This window comes from Populus nigra, chromosome 10 (assembly GCF_951802175.1).
Source record: "Populus nigra chromosome 10, ddPopNigr1.1, whole genome shotgun sequence".
Taxonomy (NCBI): Eukaryota; Viridiplantae; Streptophyta; class Magnoliopsida; order Malpighiales; family Salicaceae; genus Populus; species Populus nigra.
Genome location: NC_084861.1, coordinates 12,371,966 through 12,395,018, shown reverse-complemented (window position 1 = coordinate 12,395,018; position 23,053 = coordinate 12,371,966). Strand labels below are relative to the sequence as shown.

At 36.1% G+C, this 23,053-nt stretch overlaps 4 protein-coding genes across 7 annotated transcripts; 3 read left to right on the top strand and 1 right to left on the bottom strand.

The window, feature by feature from the left end:
- Positions 1-766: 766 nt before the first annotated feature.
- Positions 767-5,404, top strand: LOC133704654 (phosphoinositide phospholipase C 2-like). The gene is made up of 9 exons (XM_062129547.1): positions 767-1,317; positions 1,929-2,125; positions 2,504-2,639; positions 2,716-2,961; positions 3,038-3,270; positions 3,661-3,778; positions 4,109-4,261; positions 4,397-4,483; positions 4,865-5,404. Exons 1-9 carry the CDS (start codon positions 1,009-1,011, stop codon positions 5,156-5,158), a joined length of 1,773 nt encoding a protein of 590 aa, XP_061985531.1. The 5' UTR covers positions 767-1,008; the 3' UTR covers positions 5,159-5,404.
- Positions 5,405-5,656: 252 nt separating this feature from the next.
- On the top strand, positions 5,657-6,460 carry LOC133704655 (NF-X1-type zinc finger protein NFXL2-like). Its single transcript, XM_062129548.1, has one exon. The coding sequence runs from the start codon at positions 5,687-5,689 to the stop codon at positions 6,458-6,460; it is 774 nt and encodes a 257-aa protein (XP_061985532.1). The 5' UTR covers positions 5,657-5,686.
- A 172-nt stretch (positions 6,461-6,632) lies between these two features.
- On the top strand, positions 6,633-11,765 carry LOC133704656 (uncharacterized). Of its 4 annotated transcripts, none has more exons than XM_062129553.1 (6): positions 6,633-6,706; positions 7,484-7,550; positions 8,955-9,032; positions 9,158-9,365; positions 10,118-10,200; positions 10,837-11,765. In XM_062129553.1, exons 3-6 carry the CDS (start codon positions 8,963-8,965, stop codon positions 11,064-11,066), a joined length of 591 nt encoding a protein of 196 aa, XP_061985537.1. In that variant the 5' UTR covers positions 6,633-6,706; positions 7,484-7,550; positions 8,955-8,962; the 3' UTR covers positions 11,067-11,765. The 4 variants fall into 4 exon arrangements, with proteins under 4 accessions (XP_061985537.1, XP_061985535.1, XP_061985538.1 ...); XM_062129551.1 differs by having other exon boundaries at positions 10,112-10,200; XM_062129552.1 differs by lacking the exon at positions 6,633-6,706 and adding an exon at positions 7,113-7,241 and having other exon boundaries at positions 10,112-10,200.
- Positions 11,766-15,253: 3,488 nt separating this feature from the next.
- Positions 15,254-18,095, bottom strand: LOC133704653 (putative serine/threonine-protein kinase-like protein CCR3). Its single transcript, XM_062129546.1, has one exon. It carries the CDS (start codon positions 17,901-17,903, stop codon positions 15,465-15,467), a length of 2,439 nt encoding a protein of 812 aa, XP_061985530.1. The 5' UTR covers positions 17,904-18,095; the 3' UTR covers positions 15,254-15,464.
- Positions 18,096-23,053: the final 4,958 nt, after the last annotated feature.

The following is a 23,053-nucleotide window of genomic DNA, read 5'->3' as shown; positions in this document are numbered from 1 at the left end:
CAATGGCCCAAGCTATAATTAGGTCCGAATATGAGAGATCCTAACCCCTTGTAATCCGATGTGGAACCCGTTCAGCTGATTGTTTTTTTCGAGCTGTGTGTTTCATCAGATAACTTGTGAGAGAAACCTTTGATGCTGTGGTCCAATACTGCTTCAAAGGAGTATCTTTTTTGAGCAGAAAGATATTCTTTTTCTTTTGGTCCAGGTAACTAATTTTCTCTCTCTTAAAGTTAAGAAATATTATCATCTAATTGGTAACTGAAAAGAAGGATATTGAAGTCATCAACTTATTTAACGTGTTAACAGTTCCTGATTTCATGGCATGCGTGTCACTTTAACCTCGTACTTCTAGTTGTTTAATGTAAGAAACAAGAAACAAAATTACAGTAATAGCCACAAACGATCAAGTGTGAATAATAAAAAAAGCTTATCCTCTCAAATTTACGAGTTTCTACTTTCAAGTGCAAATAATTTACCATAAACTCAATGGATAAAGAATTTATTAGTGTTTGTCAGCACATAAAGAGTGATATCGAATAGAGGGGGGAAAAAGAAAAACATCTGAAATTCCAAACACCTCTTCACCAAATTGTTCATTTCCTTCCCTAGCACTCCATTAATTTATCGCGAGCAGTCAATTAACTTTATTCTTTCCCTCACTACGCAAGCATTATCACTGTTTGATATAGCGTATGGTCAAAGCTACCTGTCAGCCTGTCACCAGCCATGCGTATAATTTAGCAAATGGATCAGTGTGTAGAGTATTGGATTCCTGTCACTGCCACTACGCCCATGCCAACCGTCCAAGAGAAACTAAAGGTCAATCTGGCCGCACGCAATGTCACCCAGATTTATCTGGAAACCATCACCTTTTATTGCCGACACACACCATCCTCAAAAAAACAGCACTCTCTCTTCTTACATGCAAAATGACAACAATCTTGTAATCCTCAAAGACTCAAATAAAAACAACAGCCATCTTTCTGCATCTCTCTCTAAAATTCTCCAATGTCCAAACAGACATACAGAGTTTGCTTCTGCTTTCGCAGGAGGTTCAAGCTAGCAGTGGCCGAGGTACCGGATGAGATCAAGGCCTTGTTTGATTTGTACTCGGAGAATGGCATCATGACCGCTGATCATATCCACAGGTTCTTGATCGAGGTTCAAAAACAAGAAAAGGCCACTTTCGAGGAAGCACAATCTATTGTTGAAAGCCTCAAACATTTGTCTCTTTTTCACCGTAAAGGACTCCATCTTGAGGCCTTCTTTAAGTATCTTTTTGGCGATACTAACCCTCCTCTTGATCTTAAACTTGGGGTAATTTTCCTCTCTTTTTTTACCCTTCTTTGTTGTGGCTAAATTTTGATTCTTCAATGACTTATGCTAATCGGGTCTTTCTTTCTGGTTAAATTTGGTACTTATCATACACATAGTTAGATTTGTTTTTTGGTTTCAATATATATATATATATATTGCTTTGGTAGCTAAAATAGGAAGGGGGCGGGTTTTTGTGCTCCATGTCGGGAAAGAAAGTGAAAAACTCAAGCTTATGACTTTTGACTGAATTGTTACTAATAAGCTGCATTGATTTAAGTATTTCATGATTATAATAACTTGTTAATGAATGCTATTGGATTGTGTATTGCTAATTATCTTTGAAACGTATGATTAGATGTAGAGTCTCATGGGATGCTTGAACTTGTCCATGTCGCTAATTAACTTTTGTTATTTAACGTTTCTTTAAAAGTGGAATGTCTTTCATTTTCTACCAGGAATGTAAAAATAAGAGCTTTCAACTATTGTCTCTTCGTCATGGTTTATTTTTCTAATTGATTTTTTTTGGAATTACTGTTCTGTTTCAATTTCGTACGGATATCTGCATTTTTCTTTTTCTGTATTTGCTTATATATTTTATTCTTTTGTTTCAGGTGCATCATGATATGACAGCACCCCTTTCACACTATTTCATATATACTGGCCACAATTCATATCTAACTGGGAATCAGCTTAGTAGTGAATGCAGCGATGTTCCCATCATAAATGCTCTGAAAAAAGGTGTGAGGGTAATTGAATTGGATATATGGCCAAATTCTGACAATGATGATGTGGAGGTACTTCATGGGAGGTATGCTGTTATTGTGCTAATAATGGTATCTCTAAATAACTATAGGATGTGCAATTGTTACTGCGAAAGGAAACGAAGCAGGAACCAATAATTGTACTACAACTTAATGGTGATTTTTTTTTTTCCATTAAGTTTTGATTTTGTTCTTGCTTTGGTGATTTGAATCATAAAGAAGCTTAGTGGCTTCCTCTTTTTTAGTGGGGGATCCACATGTGCTAATCTGTAAAAAAAAAAAAATTGTACAACTTATATCCTTTAATCTTTGCCTTGAGTGACCTTTCAATCGTGAGTTATGAGAAACCATTTCAGTTAACTTCAAAATACTTTTGAACCATCCTTCCCTGGTTTTTAACCAGTGGTACTTTGTACTTTGTTTAGGACTTTGACAACTCCGGTGCAACTTATCAAATGTTTGAGGTCAATTAATGAGCACGCTTTTACTGCATCTGAATTCCCTGTTGTTATAACTCTAGAAGACCACCTTACTCCAGATCTTCAGGCTAAAGTGGCTCAGGTGAGTCTTTGCTATTCTGTAAGGATGGGAAGGACTTACGGACTAATGATTTAATATTCTTTCAAATGGTTTCTAGATGGTCACTCAAACATTTGGAGACATCCTGTTTACTCCTGGCTCAGAACGCTTGAAGGAATTCCCTTCCCCCGAGTCTTTGAAGAGACGGATTATCATATCAACAAAACCACCAAAGGAATACCTTGAGGCGAAGGAAATTAAGGATAAAGAGAGTGATTCCCAGAAGGGGAATGCTGCTTCCGATGAAGAAGCTTGGGGGAAAGAAATCCCAATTCTTAATGGCCATATTCTTTCTGATGACAAGGTATTTGAAGACACTTACTAGTATTTAGTTTGCCAGGTTTTTCTACTTTCTTTCCAGACTAACCTTCTTGGAGCAGAATGAATCGGACAAAGATGATGGTGATGCAGAGGAAGATCTTGATGAAGGAGATCACAAGTTGCAGCATGATATAGCACCAGAATACAAACGTTTGATTGCTATTCATGCTGGGAAGCCTCAAGGTGGATTAGATGAATGTCTGAAAGTAGATCCTGATAAAGTGAGGCGTCTTAGCTTAAGTGAGCAACAGCTTGAAAAGGCTGCGGAAACCCATGGAAAAGAAATTGTCAGGTACAAACAAATCCTAAAGCATTCCGTTGAAAGAACTCATCTGCAGTAGTACATGTGCCTTTATTTGCTGCTTGAAACCTTACTGTCACAGGTACTATTTGTTCGATTGTGCATTTAATAGTTCAATGCTCATGGTTGAGAATGTATTTATTGGTGGAGTTGGAAGGATTTGAATGACTTGAAACATTGGCTTTTAATATTCTATGTGGTGGTGTTTATCCAATCCTGGCTTCTAAATTTTGACTCCTTTTCTGGCATTATCATTCCATTATTATACTAGTAATTAGCTTATGAGCTTCATAACCGTATCCTATGCCATTATTATACCCTTTGTAATTGGATCATTAGAAAACCAAGTTCCAGTATGTCTGATAATGGCTTGCTGTACAGGTTTACCCAGCGGAATATACTCAGGGTGTATCCAAAGGGTACTCGTGTGAACTCATCCAACTACAACCCACTAATTGGATGGATGCATGGTGCTCAAATGGTTGCTTTTAACATGCAGGTTTGTGTTTCAAAATTTAATGATTGAGTTCCCAAGCATAAACTTTGAGGGTAGAAAGTAAGGGTGGGAGGATTTGGTGTTACATCATTCAATTTTTTTAGGAGTTTTGGCCTTTTGTTTGTAAATGGATTGCTTAACTGAATAATTTTATTCAAACTTGTGTTTAAAAAGTACTAGATCGATAGAAGAGAAAATCATGATGAAGTCTTTTTTTAATATAGTTATCTTATATGATAATGGCTGAGCAATGCATTACATCTATCATTGTTCTTTCAAATTTATAAAAGTATGTGTCTCAGCCAAATACTAAAAGCAGGTCTTTCATTGAAGGGATATGGAAGATCACTCTGGTTGATGCAAGGAATGTTCAGAGCCAATGGTGGGTGTGGATTTGTGAAGAAACCAAGTTTTCTACTGAAGTCTGGTCCACATGGCGAGGTATTTGATACCAAAGCTAAGTTACCTAAGCAAAAAACTTTGAAGGTGAGTGCCTTATTGTCAATGCCTTTGGCTGGAATGGACTTTTTTTCCGGATTCATTTAAAATGTCCATGTAATGTTTTCTTGTGCAGTTAATCTTGCGTAGATGAATAATTGCAATTTTCTTATTGCTGAATAGGTGAAAATATACATGGGTGAAGGATGGTTTTATGATTTCCAGCACACACATTTTGATGCATATTCCCCACCAGATTTCTATGCGAGGGTAAGTAGATACAATCTTATGGCCTCGTTGTCTCCTATTCTTAAGTGATTACGTTCAATCGTTCAATCCACTGCACAATTTTCCTGCTACACAACTATAGTCTAATCCTAGTTTGGCTTTCCATCAAAAGTCTCATGTTCTTGTCATGGCTAAGGCATTGTTGAGATCTGTAGTAATGCAAGACTTTACCGTAACAGATTTTATCTTTGCTGTTATTTGTTCGCTAGATTTTTGCAGTTTACTTTTGATTCTGTTTTGCTTAGTTCTTCTTTTTGGGCCCTCCTTCCCCTTTGTTCCCAATAGGTATCTGAATCAGTGGCTACTGCCTAGATCATGAAAAATAATGGATGATCAAGTGCAGTTTAACTTTTTTATGTGCAGGTTGGGATTGCCGGGGTCCCTGCAGATACTGTAATGAAGAAAACGAAGATTCTGGAGGACAGTTGGATACCTTTTTGGAATGAGGAGTTTGAGTTTCCATTAACTGTTCCAGAACTAGCTCTGCTTCGGATTGAAGTTCATGAATATGACATGTCAGAGAAGGATGACTTTGGAGGTCAAACATGCCTTCCTGTATGGGAGCTAAGAGAAGGGATTCGAGCAGTTCCACTCCATGACCGCAAGGGAGAGAGATACAATTGTGTAAAGCTCCTTGTGCGCCTTGAATTTGTTTGATACCAGTAGAAGTTCCACGCCAAGTAGAAAACTACGAAAGAGAGATGTACAAATCTGTGAAGTCCATTTTGATTTCTTTGTTGTTGTGAGCTGGTGTGATTATGTGATTTTTTATTGCCGTGTGAACATAACAACATCTGCCCGGTGCTTTTGTCTGGCTGTTCGTTGTGTTACACGATAATATTGTAAAGAAAATGATGGAAGATTATCATATTTTATTAATCTCTGATGAGAAGGTATTTTGCAGTTGACTCCAAGCAATAAGAAAATGATATAATCTTTTCTCTTTGATATGTTGTGTGATAAAGGAAGCAAAGATCAGAAATATTCAGGCGTTCGTCAACTCGGAAAAATTAACTAGGTGGTCGTGATGATAGCTATCCCTGTCTCGTGGATCTCAATTCTAATTGCTGCTGCTAGTGGGCTAGCAAACAATCCATCACCAGCCCTGGGCCTAACACTTCATTTTTCCAAATGCTCACGTGGATAACACGTGACTTCATTACCCCGCCCTCTGTTCGTTCTTCAATGCCAGCCGAACCAAACCCCACTCCAGTTCCACTGCTCCAGAGTCCAGCTCCCCAAATTCTGAAATGTCCTCTGCCCACAGCCACCATCAACACCGACAGCTGTTCTCCGAATCCGTCACCACCACTCTGCAGATCTCACAAACTCAATTTTCAAATACTATCATGTCTCATTTCTCTCGAAGCATCAAACCAACCGATCCAACCTGGTCTTCCACTTCTCTATGCTGCGCCGTTTTCGACCTTATCTGGTATCGAATCCTGGACCCGCCAATCCTCCGATCTCTCCGCTCTTCGAGCCTCCACGCGCCTCCCTGCCTCCCCCGATAAAGCCGCTGAATCATCCACCTGCATCTGCCCTAAATGCCGCTCTGAATATTCCATATCTCAAATTCCAAGAAGTTACCTCTGTTTCTGTGGCAAAGTGGAAAATCCACCACATGATAATCCCCGGATTTTAACTCACTCTTGCTGCGAAATCTGTTACCGACCGTTGAAGAATAACTGTGGTTATTTCTGTTTGTTGCTATGCCATCCCGTTCCTTCCCATCTTGCCCGAAACTTGTCAAAACGACATGTTTTTGTGGCAAAACGATGGTTGTTAAGCTGCAGTTACAAATTATTTTCCTGTAACAATGTCTGTAATAAATCATTAGATTGTGGGATTCATAATTGTAAGAAAATCTGCCATGATGGAACTTGCCTGCTGTGTAATGGCCGCGGGGTTTATAAATGTTTATGCGGAAGGAAAGTCGAGGAGAGGGGAGTGTTGTGAGAGAGAATTTAGATGTGAGAATCCGTGTGGAAAATTGTTAGCCTGCAGAAAACATGTGTGAGAGAGGTTGCCGTTTTGGGGAAGAGAGTTTATGAAGGATTGGCTTGTGATGTTGGTGGTACTTGTGATAAAATGCCGAGTTGTGGTTTGCATAGGTTCCATGAGAGATGTCATCGAAGGCATTGCATTGAGACTTGTCGAATTGTTGTCATCAAGTTGTGTCAGTGTGGGGAGATGAAGATAGAGGTAAAAACTTTATTTTTTCCTGCTTTCTGATCCAATTCAGTGTTTTATGAACTGTTGCTATTAGATTGTACTCGTTGTTACAATGAAGATGATTGGTTATAATGCAATAAACGTTAGTATGTTCATTTTTAGTGAATCAAAATTTTGACTTTTGTTTTTTCATATTTATTCATCGTGTGAGTTCAAAATTGGGAAGATTTAACTGAATTTAGATTGGGTTCCTTGCTATCAAGATTTGGCGTGTGAGAGGAGTCAAAGATTGAGAAATTATGGACGGCATGCTTGTAAATGTAGGTGCTGTGATGGGGACTGTCCACCATGTGGAGAGGTGCATTTCATAGTGCTTGGTTGCTTATTACGCCTCATATCTATCATTTTATCCTGAAATTCAATACATGTTTGAAATTCCAGATCTGTGGCAAGAGGCTTCAGTGTGAGAATCATAAGTGTCCTGACCCATGCCAGCGGGATGCTTGTCCTCATCCTGCCTCACTTGCATTTCTTCTATTCACAAGAATGACCATGAGTTAAATAGGTATATAACAAAAAAGAGATGAGAGCCAAAGTAGTTATACAATGCCACTGCATTTTAGAATGCTTCACGCACATACTCATTTGTTCGAAACGTCTTTGATTGAGTTTCTGAAACTTTGGATCAGTCTGACAATATACTTCATAATGGGGTGTTGTTCTTAGTTATCTAATTAGATCTTATGCATTATGGATATTTTTATATTGAGGCAATGTCTTGATGGTTGGTTTTGTCCTTGTATGTAGAGGTGCCTGTGCTCCTTGTACTGTCATGTTTACAATTTCATGTGCATGTGGAGATACTCACTTTGAGGTGAGCGTTTTGCTTATTCTGGATATCTCTTTAATTTCATGCAGCCATTATTTCAATGATTTCTAGAGTAGCCATTAATTCTATTGAAAGCCATAGTTAATTACTCGTTTAAATAAATAACTATTAAATGTTGACTCAAGGTTCAAAATCAGAAAGTCAATGAATGGAGTCCACCAAATCTATCTCTCATGATTTTAAGACTCTTTAGCTCCAATAGGTAGAGGAACCAGCAAAAATGTTGACAAGAAAAGAGAAATGTTTCCAAATGGTTTGATGATTTGGATTGTGCCAACAGTGCTGTAACATGAGAAGTTTTGCTTTGTTGGCCTAATTTTACACAAATGCCTCTGGCTTAGTATTATATTTTTTGACTTAAAGACACCGTCATAATTAAAAGCGTGTGCATCGGTAGCGTATAAATTGTGATGAATGGGGAATTGATGCACAGGACTGTTCATTCTTCAGAATTATTTTGAAATAGCTTCTTACTGTCTATAGATAAGGTAATTCATGCTTTAGCTTAGGAAACATTATCAGAGATGCAATTGCAATTTTATTATTTTTTTTGCATCGCATTCTATTATATGGTATTTGGATCTTGCATATTTGTTAGAGAAATGATCCACGCTATTTTCTGTTTCCTTGTATATATATATATATAATGAAAGAGTTCAGACTAAGAAAACAAAAGACTAAAAATAGACAAAGCTGTCCCAACCATAATAGCTAATAAAATTGATGAAAAAATAACAGGGAAAAGCCAGAGGTCACCAAATAAAGTTAAAAATTTCAGTCAACATTGAACACAACTTGAAAACGTAATAAGGAGAAGCAAGCAACACCGCTAGCTATAACTCACAGTAAAGAAAAACACACAAACACAAAGTCCAAACTTCACTCAGACTAAAATAGCAGACCAAGCTAGATGAGTGAAACAGAGGAGAACCCAGAGTTAGGAACTTGAAGAGAGACATGGGAAGAAAAGAAAAAGGTGTGGAGAGAAAAGGAAAAGGAAAAAATAAAGGAGAAATATTGAAGAGTGAGAAAAAAGATGAAAGGATTTGGCTTCAACTTGGATTTAAAGATTGAAAATTGATAACAGAATTTTGAAATAATGGTTTAAATTTTGACAATGGTTCTGCATTGATAAAAAAGAAAAGAAAAGCTGCTAAATCATCCACCTGGAACTGCTCTAAATTTTGACAATGGTTCTGCATGGAAATTTTTGGAGAATTGATTTCTAGAGCAGCCATTATGTGCTACAGGCTGAAACCTGAAACTTTTGAAGTTTTGAAATTTTTAGAATAATTTTGGTGATATTCGGGGACTCAAAATGGCATAACCTCTTAATGATTTGCCACCTTGAATTGCTGTGAGAAACTTCAGAATTGATATGATGTGCAGGGAATTGCATGATTGTCCACATTTATGTCACGAGACATGTTGTCCAGGTCAATGCCCATCACCTGACAAGTGCACAAGGTTACTAATTTCTCACCTCATCATAAAACGATTAGTGAAAAGGAACATTTTGTTAATGCACAAAACGTTAATGTTATTTCAGCTTCCAGTTATTAACTTGATTTGTCATACCAACTCTTTACAAGGTCTCTATTCATTATCAATGCCAAGCCTTGAAAAAGGAGATGCCATGTCAAGAGGGTTTAAGCAGCATATTGCAAAGCAGGCTCTGATCCCAAAGATATATCTGAAAACCATTTTGGACCTGAACTTCTTCCTTGGAATTACGCTTGCAAGAGTAAAGCACAGGTCGTGGATCAGGAATTGCATTTGTGTAAATCCAAAGATTTGGAGGTACTATTTATTCCAACTTGAACTGTAGAATTCATGCTCCAGAACTCTTTATGCTTGAGCTTATGGTTCCAGATAGTAATATCAATAGCTTTCTCTATAAAAAATTTGAAGTGTCTATTGATTTAATTGCTATCAGAATAAGCTTTAGCTTGGTTGGCAGCTTGGTCAACTAATGCAATAGTAGCCTGATTGTTTATGTTATCAGGACTCAGATGTAGAACCAGTTCTCGCTTCCGTTTCTACCAAGGGGTTATCTTGGAAAATGCTCCTCTTCGTAAACTAGTTGGTGCATTTTTACTTTCTAAAATGTGTGGCAATTAAAAGACTCTGTTATTGAAGCACGCTTACTCTAGTGGTTTAACTTATGGTTACTTTACTATAGGTTGTGTGATGAAACAGCCAACTGGAGATATTTCCATTACAATAAGGAAAGTTATTTCATTAAATGATACATTAGGTAATGCTCAGATGTGGAACTAATTCTCCCTTCCGTTTCTACTACAAGGTTATCTTGGAAAATGCTCCTTGTCATAAACTAGTTGGTGCCTTTTACGTTCTAAAATGTGTGGCCATTAAAGACATGGCTTCGCCTTTCCATTATGGAACGCTTAATAAAACCACCACCATGGATATATATTAATCACATAAATGAATCCACTTTTCTGATGCACAAGCACAATGCTCTTTTTCGGTGCATGGGGGCTCTTGACCTGAAATCTTATAGCATTTTATGATATTTAATGAAGGAAAAGGTTCCAGCTACTAAAAATCATGTACCTAAGCACCAAAATCAGCGTGAATGACTGCAAGAGCAAAGAAGACCTCACAAATGCGGGTACGTTACTCTTCTGAAGCAAAGACCAAGTTTTTTAACTGTTTTTTTGCCATGATGGCTTGTTTTGAAGCAGAAGATGCTGCCACTATGAGGTGGCTTTTTCTAATAGTCACCCTTGTGGTGACTCTGGTGGCAGCAGCATATTTTGGTTACAATGGTCTCATGTGGCTCTCCGATTGGATGGATGAAGTTGAAGAGCAACGAGACAGAACCATGAATCTAATCATTGTCAAAGTCGTCACTTGAGTCGTCATCAAGTTACATTGCTTGAACTCTGATAGGCATTTACTGGTTACCTTTTTTTTTAACAACAAATGGCTGTCTGGTGAATGTACTGGGGGGGTTTGTTTTCCTTGTTTGTAGTAGTCTTTCCGCCTCACGTACAAAAGCGGCGAGCATCACCTGATTTGGGCAAAAAAACATGCGATTGATTTTAACATGAATTTGGAACATGGATGTGAGCATGGACACAACCGATAATTCTGTCAATACATATTTGATTTATGAAGCGAGACATGATTCTGGTATTATTGGAACTTGATAAGATGGATTGTTTAAAGTTATTTGTACATATTAGGTCGATTTCATGTGCTGTTGCAACCCAATTTCCTGAATGATTTAATTTATGTGATGCAGATCTTTCTCTATTCGGTGCATCCAAGAAAAAGAGCTTTTTAGCATCGGCCAAACTACTTGAAGAATCAGCCATTTGGCTCTCTCATGTTTTTCCAACAAGAAGCTGGCTTGGTCTAAAGTTTTGTTCTGGACAAAATTTACCATTGAAACAAGACTGCAGGGACCAGAACGTGTCTGACTTGCTCTGTTTCTTCACTTTTTTCAGCCTTTCTTTCCTCCTATCCAGGTAAAACGTCAGCAAATGCATGAATATAACAGAAGTTGTGCTTGGATTACGGTCAACAGCAGGGATATATTGGATTGGATCACGCCCAGAAGATTCGAGTGGTGGTTGAAGTTAGAAAAGGGAACTCCAAGGTGGTGTTTTTGCCTACGTGTGCGGGAGAGCGGGGATGACAAGTAAGGCGAGATGTTATGGTTTGTAACAAAATCAATCAAATCAATTACTCCTCGCTCGTGTTTTCAATAGATAGAATCAGGGTGAGCTGCTGTTAAACCCTATCGGATCTCAAAATTAATTCCAAAATTCACAATTGCAAATTTAATTAGAGAAGGGCCTTGTCACCACAATATCGATGGGTGGTTTTACACAAGCTATAAATCACTGCATGGACGTGAAATGCAAGAGTACTTGTATGCATCATTAGGCACGTGTGATATGTTTGCAGCTCATTCTTGCCAGCCCATGAACTGTTAATGCATCCCTTTGGCCTGTAGTCGTCTCCCGTGACTGTTTTCTGGTGCCATGAAGTTGTTTGGTCTAATCAAGCTGCTAAATGTTGTTTAAATACATATGGGGGGAAAACACATGGTGTTGTTGGGAGGCTGTACATAAATAAGGGCAGAATTTTTTCACCTTGGATTGAGTACTCCCAATCTGTATGTCCTCTTACTACAAAACGATTCATTGACAACGAATTTCAAGAACATCTGCTTGTCTTTTTTTTGTTTTTCCTTTCTCCTGTGAGAATATGCTATTAAATTACAAGTTAGAGCTACTATAAAAGGATAATGATAGTGATTGATAGTTTTTTTTTTTTATGTACCTTTGTCCAACGAATTGGAAAAATAGTGTAACTAGCACAGAAAAAAAAAGAAGGCAAAGTGACATAATTTTTTTTTGATAAAATAATATAGCTTGATAAATATAACTGTGATATTAATTATAATTTTATATTCTTTTATCTGGATTGAAATTTTAATTTATATCGTGTTTTAAAAATGTGACAATATCAAGTGTATTATTTTACCGAATATTTTTAAATGATGATTTACTGTCAAAATTCTACATTTACTATGCTAATTACGTAATTTATCCCGATGAATTAATGTTGTTTTCCGGTTACAATCATCTTTATAAAACAGATGCTGAATAAAAATACAGCTTCAGCACCGCAGATTTTCAGCCACTGCTGAAACATCTAAAATCTAAATCCTTAGGGAGCCATATTGTCAACCAATGCTAAAACATCTAAAATCAAAGTAAATAAACACCAATGTATGCTGCGGACTGAGGAGAGAGTGGTTCACCGACCACCACCGATAAGAACCCACATCTGCCCCCGCGACATTTAATCTCACTTAATGCATAATTAATTAGGGTATTAACCGCAGCGTTCACATTAATGTGTACAAGCCTTCACATTGATGTTTACATTTGGATGCCAATAAGAGTAGTAAATACAACCCAATTGGGCATTAAATTCGCGGGGCACCGCATAATTCGTCGGAATATTTTCTTTTTTATTCATCAAACGTGTATCCCTTACACACGATCTTCCATGGACGTCGTGTCTCTTTTGGGACTAAATCTCTTACAATTCATATGTTAAATCAGTAATTTACATCCAAACCATGCATTTATAAAGATTTCATTCTGCAATCTTTATTCAAATTACTAAATAACACTTTTCAATGTATACTTATATTATACGCGTAAGGTAGGTAGATGTCGATCGTATGGATTTTGTATCCGTAAAGTACAATGCATATTTGGTCCAAACACGTGCCAAGCAAATAATGATTCATCACCACCAGAACAAAGGATAAAGTAGGCGATTAGTATACAAAATAAAAAGAAATTGAGAGTCGTCATTTTGAGCCGTGATATTTAATTTGCGGTAACAAACAAAATTTTAATTGATTTTAGAAAATTTGCTTGGTACGTGATTGATAGTTCCGTCTGTGAATTTCTGTCTAACCCTAACCCTGCTATTAGGGTTTCTAACCAGAGCGTGCATAGCATAAATCTGACACAAGATCTTTTTTTAATGGTTCCATTTACTTAATTTCTCTATATTGTTAGGTTGAAAAGTCTTTGCAAAGTATGGAAGAAGAAGCTGGGCGTATTTACAAGGATGAGCGTGGAATGATTCTTGACGATGAAGCGGCATCGACTAGAGATGCAATGTGATCAGAACTCGGTCTTTGCTTTCCTTTTGCATTCTCATAGTTTGCCTTTTGTAGGCCCGATCTACCCTTCATATTCTGACATTCTCACCTGCTTCAAAGTTTAATCTCCCCCTTATCTCCATCCGATCACTGTCTTCTAACACCTCCTCTCCTCACCTACACTAGAATAGTACCCATCATCATCGGTGTCATTGTTGTGATAATCATTGTCGTCCAAAAAAGTGACCCGGAATCAGAATAACAAGGGATGGGTCGGAGGTGAGAGAGAAGGCAAGGATAAATTAAGTTGAGGATTTGTACAGGAAACGAAACAGAAAGAGACGGCGCAACGGACGAAGATAATGTCGGAAAGCAAAGATACTGCATCAAAGAAAATGAAAGAAACAATATAATTGATGTCGCGGATATGAACTGAGATCTTAATTAAAATTTTACTCTACTTTTTAACTGTGATATCAATATCACAGTTGTTACATATAATATTATATAAAGGCTGTTTGGTGTGTTTTAAATAAAACGCCTGTTTGATAAAGAAAAAAAACAATTTATTGTTTATGAATTCCACAGTGTTTTTATGTCTGAAATGCAGGGAAAAAAAAGCAAGTGAATGCTGCTTCTTGCATATTATTCATGCTAATTAATTAGTGTGAATAGTGGAGCTGGCTATACTGTTTATTGAACAATGGAGCCGGCTCCACTGTTCCAATCAGACTGGTTTTAGTTTAAAGCTTAAAATGCATTGAACTAAGTCCGACCTAATAAAATAAAAAATAAAAATTATTTTTTATTTTTTATTTTTTAATTATTTTTTATTTGAAAAACTAGTGTTAAACATTATTTAATGACTATATAAATTAGACGAAGATCGCTTGATGACGCCGCATTTACAGAATTTGATCGCAATCTCAATTTTGTTCCTGATTATATTTTACCTGATGTTGTAGCGCTCTTAAAAAAATTGTGAAAACTGTAGTTCTTATCGGATGTATTTCATATGTGATGAAATTATAGATAGTTTAATGAAACAATAAAAAATATTTTTTAAAATTATTTTATAACTTCAATTTCAAAAGTATTATTAACCAAATATATTAAATTGTTTTTTGCTCAACCTCAATTTCAAACATTGTTTTAATCAAATATTTATTTTTTCAAACTAACCTTAACTAAAAATACTTTTTATAAAATAATTTTTTTCAAATTAAAATTACAACAGCAACCGCAATACCAAACACACTTATATGTTTCTTAACAACAATACAAAAAAAAAATCTATTTCGTAAAAGAAAAAATCAAAATATATTATTCTTTAAAAAATTCAAAATTACTATGATAATTTTACAAAAAGTCGCAGAACAAAGCCCTATCCTATTGACTCCTTTTGTTAATTGAATTTTCAAAGTCAAATTCATGGAGTGCCAAACGTTAACTCGAAGCAATGTGCCAAGGTCCAGAAATTGGACCACATTTGCTTCTGCTTCTTGCCCTTTCCAGGGATGGACCCATACCAGAAATTCTGCTTCGAAAAGAGTTCTGATAGCGGTGGTCGGCGTAGGCAAGTACACAGTGAAAAGCATCGTCGTCGTCTATTTTGGTGCCACATGTACAACCCCATATGCCTCATTTTGTCAACTTTATGTCCTTTCCTAACATCACATCGCAAATAGACAAATCGTCATCTGCAACTTTTTTTAAGAGAAAGGGTGATCAGTCCATTTTGTCAACGAGAAAACTGGGTGAACTCTTCCGACCACACCGTGTTTGTTAGTGTTTAAAATACTGTTTCTTAAAAAATTAATATTTTTATTTAAAATTTAATTTTTATGTTTTTTAAATTGTTTTAAAGTATTAATATAAAAAATACAATTTTAATTTATTTTTAAATAAAAAAACACTTGAAACTATTGCTGTAATGCCAGACATACATGCATCCTACTTCGAGAAAAGGAAAAATAAGCAAAGGGGCTTTTGTTTAACAATCTTAAACTATTAGGAAGAAAAGGAATATTCTCCGTAAAAATAAATCATGTAATCATTCTCCTTGCGGTCAGTGTTCACAAAACCCTACATTACAGCTCGATGTTAGATAAATACTCCTAATTCCTCTACAATTGAAAAGGAAAAAAAAAATCCTAATTCTTTACAGTAGCCCAAATGTATACCCAATTAAATTATCCAAAAAAATATTTGTTCTTCTGGGTTTGAAAATTGAAATTTCAATCTGAAACAATTGATATTCTACCACTAGAGATGCTGCCATGGCTACTACCATCACAGAGGGACAAGGCTCGCTCCAAGTTAGCAACAATGTCTGTCATAGTTGGCCTATCTTTCCCTTCCAAATTCACACAATGCATTGCAGTGTATCCCACCAGCTCCACTGCTTCTGCTTCATTAAGCTCCGGCGGTCCAACCCTGGGATCCAAAATCTTACCCAATTCATTAACCATAAGTTTAGGCACCGCAAAATCCACTATACTTGTTGGTGTGCCTCCATTATCATCACCCTTGAAAATGGCTCTTTTTCCAGTCAGGAGTTCTAATAATACCACACCAAGGCCATAGACATCACTCTTTGCAGTTAATACATTCAGGCCATAGTACTCAGGATCAATGTACCCAACTGTTCCTGCTGCCTTTGTTGGTCTGTAATTGTAATCCTGTTCTGATTCAGGACCCATCAACGACAACCCAAAATCAGAAACTCTTGCTGTCCAATTCGCATCGAGTAATATATTTGACGACTTGATGTCTCTGTGAATTATTGTTGGGACTGCATAGTTGTGAAGATATTCAATTCCTCTAGCAGCATCAAGTGCAATCTTGATCCTCATTTTCCATGAATTTATCACACTGCTACTCTTTTCAATGTTGTTCTTGTCATGTAAATGGTCATAAAGAGCTCCATTCTTCATGTAATCATAAACTAGAAGCCTCTCATCTCCATCTTCACAATACCCAACAAGCCTTACCAGATGTTTGTGGTGAAGCCTTGACAAGAACGCCAATTCTGATTCAAAAGCACTCTCTTTTTCTTGAAACTTCTTCATCTTCTGGCCTGTTTCCCCTCTCTTAATCGCCACTTCGCGGCCATCTTTCAATTTCCCTCCATAAACAACACCAAAACTCCCTGCACCAATCTTGTTCTCTACTGAAAAATTGTTGGTAGCAGCAGCAAGTTCAGCAAGACTAAACTCCTCAGCTCTATCCCCATGCTTTGATGACGTTCCACTCCTCTGACGCCTCATCACCCTTGAGCTCTGGCGCCTTATAGTTGATGATCTCGAATTTAAACCACTATTATTTGATGTCACGCCGGCAATGGAAACAGCTCTAGTAATTGTAGGCTGAACTGAATTATGCACTTTCTTCTTACCAAAGCAAACTCCAGTCCACAAGCAATAAATAATCGTGCAAATTCCGGCAAACCCCCCTACTGATCCAACAATAGCAAATGCCAATAACCCTGTTGTCAATTTATTGGACGGAGATGACTTGGGCACTATCGACGGGGGTGGTGCTGATGGCAATGACGGCGGAGCCAACGGTGTTAATATCGAAGCATTGGGACCACAAGGCTTGCAAATGTTCCCTGAACCAGAACACAACTTCTCAGATCGCGGATACAAACCGCATTCACTACAAGAAGATTGCACACATGGCCCTGGTAAAACCTCGCCCAGCGGAAGCCGAGTCCCTGAAGCATTAGGCCACCCTGGTCCCCAACACATAATCGAAAAATCACGCGAAACCAATCCACAGCTAAAATTAGAACCTGAAACAATAGACTCAAAGAAAACACCCTGAATCTCACTCACATTATATTCACCACCACCTCCCCAACAAACAACAGATCCATTATTCCTTCGAATCGCACAGCTATGACTAGCCCCAAGAGCCAACTGTGAATATTCCAACGCATTATTTGAAGGGACATTCAATTGACCAAAACTATTATCCCCTTTGCACACCAAAACGCCACTAGAATTGACACCACAAACATGCAAACCACCCACTTCAAGATTCAAAATTATCATATCGGCAAAACCAAGTTCAATCTCTTTTGCAATTGCATTATTACCCCAACACTTAATTCTGTTATTTTCCATTAAAATCCCACATGAGAAGCCAGACCCACTTGAAATTGACTTAAATTTATCGCCTTCGCTTGGTGATTGTTTACTTGCATTACCATCTCCCCTCCAACACCTAACGGTCCCAGTTTTGTTGACACTCGATGTGTCATTAACAATTGCACACACTTGATTATCACCAACAGAGAGGTTTTGTAGAAGGGCGGTGTTGTTAACATAGACTCTTCGAGATTCAAAAAAGAAATTCGATGTGTCCCAGCATAAGAAAGCATAGCCCCCAGAACGTAGACCGCAGAAGAAGGAGGAACCGCCGGAGATGGCGGAGAAGGAGACGTTAGGTTGGACGGTGATGATTTCGGCGATGGGGGTTCGTCTATAGCAGGTAATACTTTGGGATGGTTGGGAGGCGGCGACGCCACAGACGGTGGAGGTGGCGGAGATGACCGCGAGGGTGGAGCCGGAGCCCAAGGCATGGGTTAGAAATGGAGATGATAAGATGAAGGAGAGAAGTGAGAGGGTGGTGACGGAGAGGACAGCGGAGGAGAGGTGTAGTTTCGTCATGTACAGAAGTGGAGATTTCCGGTGGTGGTAGAGGAGGTGGGTGACGGGTGACGGGTACGCTTCATTGGTAGAGAGAGAGAGCGGAGATTTTAAGGCACTGAATGTCTATCAGTTTTTATTGTTTTTATTGCGTTTGAAATTAATAAGAGAATGAAAAGCTCATGGAGAGGGGGAGAGAGAGAGTGGAGGGGTTTTAAGTTCTTGTGTGCAGCAGGTTACATGGCTTTTTCAGCTCGTTTGAGATTTTTTTATTTTCTTGACTGTTAAGAGTTTTTGTTTCTAAGGATGTGTTTGGAAAGTTTTTTTTAAAAAAAGGTAAATGATAATTTATTTTTAGAGTGGACAGTTTGATTTGGGGGTGCGACTAACCTCATATGCGTTTCTTTTCTGAAAATTTTGGAAAGAAATCGTAGCTGAGCTTTAATTGGGAAAAAAAAAATTTATATATATAGAGGGTGTTCGTTAGGGCAAATTATAAATTATGATATAAGAAAATTTAATTTTTTAAAAAAAACAACTTGATAGTTAAAGATATATGCTTCTTTTGTTAATTTTCAAAGTTAAATTCCTAGGTGTTATTTGATAACAAGCAATTAAATATATAAGAATGAAGGAGAGTTTTATTCAATATGTATGTGCTCAGTTGATTAAAATGGAATGAAAATGAAAAAAAATAATATAATGAAAACTAAATAAATTTTTGTTATTATGGGGAAAATGCAAATAAAAATATAGAGTGAGAATTATTTTTTTGAAGAAAAAAATATATATTAATTTTTATTCTTTGTATTTTAACTATTTTACCATAATCCACTGCTTTAACCACTATTACAGTGGTAAAATAACTTTTTTGTGGCTTTGATTTTTTTTAAGTAAATTATTGTTATTACTATGATATTATTTTCACCCATCATCTACTTCTTAACCATCTTTATAATTTTTACTTCCACTGGTATTGATAGAATTACTTTTCTAATCATTATTTCATTTTTATTTTAAAAACGAGTCATTAAATGTTTTAAATTAATTCCATCATGCTATCTGTTACTATTTCAAGCATTATAGAATGGGACTTAAAACGTGTTTCGATTTCTTTATTCTTGTTATCATTCCTCCATTAATTCTCATCCTTGACATTTTTTTATTGTTATTAATATGGTTATTCGAATCAGTTTGCATGCACTTTAACTAATCTTATGGGCTCTAAAGTTAACAACCATATAAACTTATAATGGTCATCATATTAGCAATCACAAGACTCGAACCTTAAACCACAAAATGAGAAAAACTCTTAATCTCAAGCTCTTACTATTAAACTGTTTCATCCCAGACATTGTATTTTTATAACCAAACAACACCTTAGTGCTAGCATCTTGAAAAAATTATTAATTTTTCATTAAAATCACTTTGAAACAAAATAGTTTCAATTGATGTGCAAGTTAATTAAAAAAAATTCCCTTATCATTGAGTTAATAAAAAAATCATATCATTTTGATGAGATAATTGTCCTCAATCTACAAAATTGAAACGAAAATCAAAATGGTTTCTTCTTTGAATGCATATTGGTTATCAATTTCGCTTGTTTGATTGAATAGATTTCTTAATATCATTTAAATTTAAAGAGAGAGAGATTCTTGATCTAGTGGGTAAATAAGCAGCTCCTTATTAATTCCATATTAATATCTAGATCCAATCTCAACATTAGGCTAGCTAGAATATGTGTTTTCCTATGAAGATTTTAAAATCAAGAATTAATTGTTATGTATTTAACTTAGTCGATGAGATGAATTGATTTTAAAATGCGATGTATTATATAATTGCTATCTCAATAACATAACTATTTTAAAATCAATATCAGAGTATTGTATTTTTTTCAATTTTTCAGGGCAAGTTAAGTTCAAATCCCGTAATTTCCTAACACCGGACGTGTTTGAATTACGTTATTTTTCAAAATGATTTTTATTTAGAATTATATTAAAATAATATTTTTTTATTTTTAAAAAATTATTTTTAAAACTAGTATATCAAAATAATCTAAAAATACCAAAAAAATATTAATTTAAAGCAAAAAAAATTAAAAAAATGTAAATTTTTTTAAAAACACAAAAATGAACATGCTTTAAAACCATAAAAATGCTTTTTATCTATCCATTAAATGAAAAAAAATTGCAAGGGCACGTTTTTTTCAAGGAAACGCAGAAGCACCATTATGATTCCATAATTCATTTCCGCAGGAACTAATATACAGTGAAACAAACACACCCGAGACGAGAGTCGAGAGTTTTTTTTTTTTTTTTTGTGGTAAACAGGGAATAGGTGAACTGCAATTTGCCATTTTTGATGGCCCAAGAAATTGTTGTTAACTGTAGAGAGCGAATCACATGCACCATGCTCGATTGAAAAGAAAAGAAAAGGAAATAAATAAAGAAAGAAACACGTAAGCAATGCAAAGGCAAATTGTTTTACGAAACATACAGATGGCAATTCTTGACCACGAAGGCTGCAAATCAATTCAAAAAGTAGACGTATCATTTCGAGTTTTATTTTACACGGAAATTATTATTTTGTAAGAGGTTAATCGTCACTGATTAGAAGGAATAATCCGTAAATCTTATATTCAAGATTTGATGTAACCTAACTGGGTCATATAGCATGAGTTTCACGACTGGCTTGCTTGATTTCAGAGAGAGAGAAGGGAAGAAAATGAAAGCAGAGAGTGAAATATGGATGGGTTTTTTTGTTCCTCGGTAAATTTGTTAACTTGCCTCTCTAGGTCCTTTTTTCCTTTTTATTGAAGTTCCAAACGCGTCTGACAGAGACTCATGAGAATTAGGAGTTGCATCGATGATCTTGCGAAATTCTTCATTTTTCAATGCTGTCTTCAAAATATAACATCTCCGAGCAAATTCTTGACATGGTCAACTCAATCTGTGGATCAGCCCGCTGAAAACTACTTCAAGCTGACATGCTTGACTGTTCTCTTAAAATGGTGATGTCTGTTTCGTATAAACAGATGAAATATTGATGCAATGTAAAAATAAGATTCAAGCGATGAACCAGGCAAATTTGAACCACGGAATATTACTCAACGTTTTCAATCTAGTCATGATGCTATGTGCAAAGCTCTACTGTATATTTAATTTGGGGTTGGTGGTCTTTGAAAACGGAACACCTTGATAAATAATATTCCTGAATCCTTACTTTCCAGAACTTGTATTGATTTCACACTCTAATCATTGCAACTTTGCAACAAATTTAAGGTTCGAGACTTGAGCGATTTAGGTTAAATTAGGTGGGTCAACTTATTCGAGGGGTGGAAGATTCTGTCTTCGTTTTTGTGATAAATGCTGTGTTTTGACCACAGCAAAAGCCCAGCATTAGTAAAAACACAAAAGTTAAATGTAGTCATTCTTTTTTCACTGTTACAACTTTTCAGGTGACAGTAGTTAATTTGAGTAAATTTTACATGAGAGTGGTTGTTTTGCTTGAAAATTTATTAAAATAATATTTTTTTAATTTAAATTTTGATATTAGTAAATTAAAACAATACAAAAACATTAAAAAAATTTAATTTAAAGAAAAAAAATAAAATAAAAAATTTTAATTTTTTAAAAATTATTTTTAAAATATAAAAACAAACTAGCTCTTGTCCTATGACTTTGTTTTCTCTTCTTTTCTTTTCTTGAAAAGTTAAACACATGATTCCAATACATAATAACTTCCACCTCTAAATAAAATCAAAGTCAAAACGCAAAATCTCATCCCCGTATATGATGCATGTGGGATTCAATTTGTATCAGGAAAATCTGGAGGATAGCGCTGTAATCATTCCATAGATTCTGGAATCAAATCCAATTAAATGAGCAAAAGGCACTGATTAACCTGGCTTGTGATCCTTACTTGCATTTTATAATGCGTTCCTGGCTCCTGCTAAGGGAATCTGAAGAACAGCTCGATCGTATTAATAAACACATGTCAGCAACTCCGAGTGACAGACAAATTAGGTAAAGGCACATAGTCAAACCAGGGTGTTGTACGTGTAAAGAAAGCCATGATTGAAGAATGATTCTTTAGGTAAAGTAAACGCTTGAAGCATCCTTTACCATCAAAGCTTGATTGTTATTGCGTATAATAATTTACAGGAAAATAATTCTTTAGGGAAAGTAAACGCTTGAAGCATCCTTTGCAGTCAAAAGCTTGATTGTTATTGCGCATAATAATTTACAGGTTTTCACAATTCTGTAGTTCTGTCTTTCTTGCAATCAACACCATTTATCAAGTTTTCCTTGTGTAGTGGATGGCATTCACATGGAAGATGCTCTGGCACATCATCACTACTGCTCGCGAATGACTTGTTTTCTTGTTTCTTTTTTCTTTTATTATTCTTGAACTGATAGTTAATTGGCTTCCTTCTTTTCAATCGATTTCTACCTTCTAGGCCCCGGCATTTTGTGTTTTCGTATTTTTGTCAACCTGATATGAAGGATTGTTTTTGCTTCCTTTTCTTTTAGGTTAACTTGTCTCTGGGCTCCTCCTCCCGCACTTTCCCTGTGTTTGTTAGAAGCAAAGCACCCATCTTTGATAATTAAGCCATTCTTTTTAGAATGATTACCAGGTATACTCACTGGAACTGGACTGAACATAACATTTTCAGGATGACTCAACATTATGCACCTTCCAATTTATATAGCCGCAAAGCTAGCGAAAGCTGTCCTGTATTCATCATAAGGTGGCAAAAATAAACCGAGAAGAATCGTGAAGTGAAGAATACCCTTTTAACCAGCTTATTTGAATGATTAATCTGATCCTGAAATATGACGGAATCAAGCACGTCACTGCTGAAGTTAGCATTGCTGCCTAAACTCCAGGTCGTCAACATTCTTGAACTTGTGCAATTATTTAAAATATCAATCAGTATAAAATATCCAACACATTATCTGTTGGATTTCAATATATATATATATATATATATGGGAAAGAAAAGGTGGAAAGATGGTCACCCTTGAGAATGAAAAAGTGAGTGCTCTCTATAACCGTATATAGAAGTTGTAGGCTGGCTTTGCTAATCCATATATAAACTTTAGGAACATGCAAACCTGTGAAAGCGGTCAAGTTCCTAACATCATGTCGGAGTGCTACTTGATCCATAA

Excerpts from the sequence above, each read along its gene's own strand:
- LOC133704654 (XM_062129547.1), top strand. The coding sequence starts at position 1,009 with ATGTCCAAACAGACATACAGAGTTTGCTTCTGCTTTCGCAGGAGGTTC. Across the intron at positions 3,271-3,660 it reads CATGGAAAAGAAATTGTCAG|GTTTACCCAGCGGAATATAC; the intron begins GTACAAACAAAT and ends CTTGCTGTACAG. Across the intron at positions 3,779-4,108 it reads TGGTTGCTTTTAACATGCAG|GGATATGGAAGATCACTCTG; the intron begins GTTTGTGTTTCA and ends CTTTCATTGAAG.
- LOC133704655 (XM_062129548.1), top strand. The coding sequence starts at position 5,687 with ATGCCAGCCGAACCAAACCCCACTCCAGTTCCACTGCTCCAGAGTCCA.
- LOC133704656 (XM_062129551.1), top strand. The coding sequence starts at position 8,963 with ATGATTGTCCACATTTATGTCACGAGACATGTTGTCCAGGTCAATGCC. Across the intron at positions 9,033-9,157 it reads TCACCTGACAAGTGCACAAG|GTCTCTATTCATTATCAATG; the intron begins GTTACTAATTTC and ends ACTCTTTACAAG. Across the intron at positions 10,201-10,836 it reads AGAAGACCTCACAAATGCGG|ATCTTTCTCTATTCGGTGCA; the intron begins GTACGTTACTCT and ends TATGTGATGCAG.
- LOC133704653 (XM_062129546.1), bottom strand. The coding sequence starts at position 17,903 with ATGACGAAACTACACCTCTCCTCCGCTGTCCTCTCCGTCACCACCCTC.